Consider the following 6,000-nt stretch of genomic DNA (forward strand, 5'->3'; position numbering starts at 1 on the left):
CAAGGTCAACCAACTCCTCAATCCACCTGTGGGCAGTGATATGAACAGCGAGCAGATGCACGAGAAGTTTCTTCTTCAATCACCCAGACAAGCTGAGTTAATCAATGAAAAAAAAAGGTCGCGTCAGCCCGAAGTAGTGCAATACGAGCGACACTGTGTCCCCTGACATAGGCAAGCCCAGCGGCCAGGGGACGGTTTCCAAAGACTTTTCCCCCAAGCCCTGCGCCCTCGCGCCTCAGCGCCCCACTAGCCCTGAATGCCGGCACAGCTAAGCTGTGGGAGCTTCCCGGACTGACATACCGCGGTACAGGTGGGACGCTTGCAGTTCTGGAAGACAGTTAGTGATATTCTGAGGAAGTGATGAAAGGATGGTTACTTACAGCTGGGCAAGGAGGTTGAGTTGCAAAGGTGTCCGCTGTCTGGCAAGAATTTATAGGCAACGACGAAGGCTCGCTTAGCTACTTACTCATCATTTAGTCATCAACGCTAAGAGTTTTAATCAGGTCCACTACCCGGCGTCAACTAGGTCCGGCGCAGGCAACAGTGCACGGGCAATTGTGGAGCGATGTGGCTGAAGAGCGCCGACTCTCCGCTGGTTGCCTCGCTCGGCGTGGCTTGATAGATTTGCCAGTCACGGGACAGCAGTTCGTCGTCCTCTGCGAATGGCATCGAGCCCTCGGCGTCTTTCTCCAGAGCGATGGTGTCACAAAATTCAAGTCTTGTGTGTTGCGTGCATGTTGGAATTGTGTTGACTGATGCTATCTAAGAGAAGGGTTCTGCACGAGCCGTACACACAGCTTGTGCAAAGCGTCCTTGTTCTTGTGAGCGTGAACATACTTCCTTCTCTCACAGACGCCAGCAGCGCCTTCAGGTAATTCGGGAACAAGATGACAGCTGGCGCGGTTTCGGTCTCAGAATTGGCCGTGCAGGTCATCTAGATCTATAGATGCGGCCTCATTCTCAACCTCGGCATCTACATTCCCCGAAAGTGTAGAGACATCCGGTTGCACAGAGCTCGTAGTTATGGCCTCAATTTCCGTTCAAATATACATTGGGCATCACGCTACTCTCCTTTTTATCACGTAAATAAGCGCACTCATTTACTTCAGCAAAAAATCATGTTCAATTCTAACGACTTCCCACTTTCCTAGTTTTACGCTAGCAGTCACAAGACTCCGTCTGCCCCACAGGCGGAAGGAAGGTCAAAACTTGAGCTTTGGTTCGACGCAAGATGTAAGGACGGATAAGATCGTGCAAACTCTTGATGTTCTCGTTTGTCATTTCAGCGTACTCTTCCTAGCTCCACAGCCTTGTCCGTGTCGTCGAGGAACTGTAAGAGGTTGAGTAATTCTGTGGCGCTATCCCGAGGGGTTCCCGTCAATAGGACTCTGATTGGAGCCCTGAAAGCATTCAACGGAGTGCACAATTGCGACTTGTCCTTCTTCGAACGCTGGTCTTCATCGACGATCAGTCTAGCCCTTTGTGTATCCTTCCGTGTGGCTGTAAGTGTTTCGCCTCGTGATGGAGGGACGCTCGTCTTGCTGGATGCCGTCGCGAGCCGCCGTCGTGCTTCTGGTTCAAGGTCATCGAACACGGGTTCCCCTAGAAGGGCGGCTCCTCTAAGTACGGCGACACGAGCATTCGGATGAAGGGAGGAAGCTCTGGTGGCGTCCGTGGCAGTCTGATACGCCGCGGGCTCTGAAGGTCCTGCTGTAGCGGTTGACGCAAAGCCTTCCATCTTGGTGGTATCTTTGGAGATATGAATATCGGTAGTTCTTCAATCCTCAACTGTTCTGCGGCGAGGATGAACTCGGACCAGATACACCAAGAGCTACAAGTGCACTGTCGTAAGGTTAGACATCACATCGTCGGCAAGCCCTACATACATTAACAGATTTATGCATCAATTCTCTCGTACTAGCGCCAGCAGGCTCCGGCCCACACTCAACCGGAAGCTATGCAATTTCTCACGCAACCATTACCTATGTCAAGGATGTGGCGGGTGACGTCGCGGCCTTTGCAGACTGGACGGCGACCGCAGTGTGATTTGGGGCCGTTGAGATCAAAGTACTCGTTGATAGCTATATGGCTCCCTCAAGATTCCCGGTAACTCTCCTCCGTATGTTCCCTGGGCGGCCATCGTGGTCGGATAAGGCGGGGTCGAAATCGACGTACTCGGTGGAAATCTTGATTGAGGTTCCAGCGGAGGACCGCCGCTCTAAGGATCTCGTGGTCCTGTGTCTCGGCGCTAGTGGTATTTGATCTTTGTAAGATGCTAGTTCGGAAAGAATGGTAGAAGAATGGGCTTATCCCTACGTTCGACGCCGTTGGCCTTGGCGGCCTAGAGCGCAGCTGCGATGGTCAATGCTGTTGTTCGGCAATAAGAGATGCAGAGTGTGGATGTGCATATATGACTACGCCAAATCGGTTGTAGGACGACGGGTGGCACCCACATGTTGCACCGGGTCGTGAATGTCCACCTCCTATAAGCGGTTGTCGATGCCAACTTCTCGAGGTGAGCTGTTTCAATGAATCGCTGGCGGCTTTCCAGCAGCACGGCTCGTCTTATCAACTTCTATGGTCTGATCCTCTTCCACGGCTACACCGTGCCAGAAGATCTGTTCTCGCAAGCCGGAGATGTAGGGCAAGAGCCAAGTCGAAAGATATTCAGCGTCGCAGATGTGGCTTTATGAGACTTATTCGATTGTTGTGATGGCGACGGCGCCCCGCGCAGATACCTCCAGCATCAGAACGCTCGAAAGACGCGGCCGACGAGGTGGAAGAATAAGATCGCCTCCGCGCTTGGCGTTGTGGGCTTTTGCGGACAACAGGGGCGCTACGACTGTGAGTGTAGGTTTTCGATTCCTAGAGAGGCAGAGAGAGGTTGTACTTGCTTGGCTGGGCCAGCGAAGTTGTAGAATGAAGGTCGGATTTCCTTGAACAGGCGTAAGAAAATCCAGCGCCTGCTCAAAATGGGCTTAAGCAAGCCCTACGCGCATGCGTTTTTCGTCGAGGATGGCGGGTGACGCCGAGGCTTTTGCAGAGTGTGCAGTGGTTGCGGAGGGATTCGGCGTTTTCGAAGTTGAAGCAGTCTTTGAAGGCTCGACGGAGACTCTGACAAAGGCTTTGTTCCAAGGATTTGGATAGCTCTTCCGTGCATGCTCCTCAGACAGCTATTGCGGTGGGATGAGGCGCGGTCGAGATCTGAGGCACTTGGAGGAAATCTTGAAAGAGGACCTGGCGAAGGACAATACAGGAATGCGTTGTCGGAGGTCTCGGTGGTCCGGAGAGCTGCCGTTGATTTTCGTAAGGTGTCGACCCGGAAGTAAAGGTAGAAAGACAGGCTGGTGCTCACGTCCGACACCGTTCGCTATGGCGGACAAGAGGGGAGCTACCACTGTCAGTACTGGTTGTCGACACCCAGAGATACGGAGAGGCGTTATGGCTATTTGGCTACGCCGACCTAATCGTAGGATGGCGGACTGTACCCAAATCTTGGCCCGGATCGCGGATGTACGCATGGTGTAGGAGGTGTCGATGGTAGCTCCGCGAAGGAGACTGTCTGAGCGGACCTGCGGCGGCCTTCCAACAGGTTGTATCCTTCTGTCATCCGCGTTCCCTGCCAAGATATTCTACGGCTACGATATGTCGAACGACTCGTACTCGCCAGCTAGAAGATGGGCAAGTCGGAGTATGGTCAATGTCGCCGGCGTGGCATTGTCAGGCAGTGTTTGAGGTCGATTTGAATGTTGTGATATCTGCGCGATGTTGTGCGGAGCCCGCAAGTAGGAAAACGCATACGCCGATGGGGCCAGCCAAGTCTGTTTCTTGTGAGGTGATTTTCAAGGTGGTGGTGACCAGAATTTGCAAAGAGTGGTCCGGAATTTGTGGGGAGGCCACCAGACTCACTTCACGACAATTGCGGCGAGGAGAGAGCGTGGAGAGCCACAGCCACTGCGCGCCCAATACCAATCCAATGAACCCTCCGCATACATATAGGGTCCTCTTATTCAGCCTTTTAAAGACATTCTGACGCTTCGCCGCAGGCGCTCCGCGCAAGGCTCGCGGGACTTCAAAAGCCGTTTGCGGGCCGCCGCCGCCATTTTGGAGCTGCCCCGCTGCATGCTTGACACGACCTCTCTCACAACAGGCTGTAACTATTGAGGAATGATCAAAAAGGAGGCCCACATACGTAGCTAGATTTATGATACACAATCGCGCTGCCAAATAACAGGCGCGGTCGCGCTGTCGCCGCAGAGACTTCGCGTGCGCCATCAAGCCCGCCCTAAAAACCACAATAAAGACAAGTGGAGCAACGGCAACGCAGCTTCAAAGCATGTAGCAACTAGAAGAGGCAACTACAGCCCGTCATACAGCAGACAAAGCTTACAAATATTTCTTACATAAGAACTTGCAGCTCAGGTTGTGACCACAACACCAGACCTCTTCCTCGAGTACCCAGACAAGCTGAGTAGTTCAATGAAAAGATAAAAGGTTGAGGAAATATCTCACTCGAGTTTGTTTTTCCAAAAATTCCCTGCCGATCCGAAGACCAACAGAAGCTGGTCTGTTGTAGTTTCCAACAAGCAAAAATCTGACCTCGGATGAGTCCTCACTGGTACAGATAACGCCCTGTGATGATTGTTAGTGATTGATTGTGGAAAGGATGGGGAGGGGAGGACAAACCTTGCACTAGGATGAGGAAAGGAAGTTTGTGGATGAGCGACGAGATCCTTATACCTGGCGGACGCGCTCGCTTAGGTTGCTTACTCATCAACGCTAGAGTTTTTAATCGGGCCCTGTTGATACAATGTAATAAGGCCTCGCCGCACACGCGTTACGCAGGCTCGCGGGACCCCAAAAGCCGCCTGTGGGCGACCGCCGTAGTTGTGGAGCTGCTGCGCGGTAAGTTTGACGCGTCTTTTTTCACGCAAGCTGCAACCATCGAGTAAGAGTCAGGAAGGAGGTCCAGATGCACAGAGAGCTCCTAGACACCATAGTCGCAAGGCCTAACATCTATGGACACGGGCCGTGTGCTTCGCGTCCGCCCTCACACCCCCAACGCCAAACCGATCGTTGAGGAGCTGTCTCTAATCGTAAGATAGCATCCTAGGATACGTAGGTTTTGGTGGGCGCGGAGATTGCTATTTCAACACGCTGGTGATGCTTTTGCAGGGCGCAGCCGTGTGGGTTTGAAAAAATTGTTGAATTATGGGTGCCAATCGGCATACGCCCGACGTCTCGATTGTAAGAGACGTAAGCGTGCTTCACGTAGCACACGTTGAGAGGACTTGTGGTCAATGTTATTGAAATCGTAGTTAAGAGTCCTCTCGACGTGCAAGTGCTATGTGAAGCACGCTTACATCTCTTACAGTTGGTAGCTGAGGCGAGTAGATGTGTCTGAAATTCCGAAAAATGCCTTAAGAGTGCGTTCCTCTTAATTCAAAAGGGCATGGGCACACAAATATGATAGTCCGCAGCTCCACTATTGCTCGCTCAACACCACCGTAAGGAGTGGCCCAGCTAGCACGTAGCCAGGCAGTCAAAAGGCAGCCCAATTTGCACTTCACATGGTGTTCCGAGTTTCGGATGGGCGGTTGAAGCCAGCAAAGAAGGGAAGATGCCAATGAAGTATCCAAGACTCGGTGGTTGCGGGCGTTGTTCGTAGCGCAATCGGTGTACTTCCTCCTAGTGTGAAAGATGTGTGCCACGCCCATATTTTCTCTAGCTCTGCATCCATGGCTCATGCTCCTGCATGAACCCCACGCACGCCTACAAATATATCTAAATGGCCCACAAACATAGTCAGCTAGCCCACAAACATACCACCAGCCGTCTTTCATCTCTGGCTGTGGGCGTGATTGCGACCGGATTGTGTGTGGGGGGTAGGCAAAGGCAAGGAGTATGGCAGCCAGTTAGAATGCTCCTACGCACGTCTGTCTACGCGTCTCAGCTGTACAGGGTTCACTTCTCAGCTGGACAGGGTTCACCTGTTGTTTT

The 6,000-nt window shown here is 52.5% G+C and overlaps 1 protein-coding gene across 1 annotated transcript; it reads right to left on the reverse strand.

The window, feature by feature from the left end:
• Positions 1–522: 522 nt before the first annotated feature.
• On the reverse strand, positions 523–1,738 carry BDZ99DRAFT_477205 (uncharacterized protein; the record flags this gene model as incomplete). Its single annotated transcript, XM_033722103.1, has 2 exons — positions 523–762; positions 1,292–1,738. 2 exons carry the CDS (start codon positions 1,736–1,738, stop codon positions 523–525), a joined length of 687 nt encoding a protein of 228 aa, XP_033576809.1.
• Positions 1,739–6,000: the final 4,262 nt, after the last annotated feature.

Source organism: Mytilinidion resinicola, assembly GCF_010093595.1.
Source record: "Mytilinidion resinicola strain CBS 304.34 unplaced genomic scaffold BDZ99scaffold_10, whole genome shotgun sequence".
Lineage (NCBI taxonomy): Eukaryota > Fungi > Ascomycota > Dothideomycetes > Mytilinidiales > Mytilinidiaceae > Mytilinidion > Mytilinidion resinicola.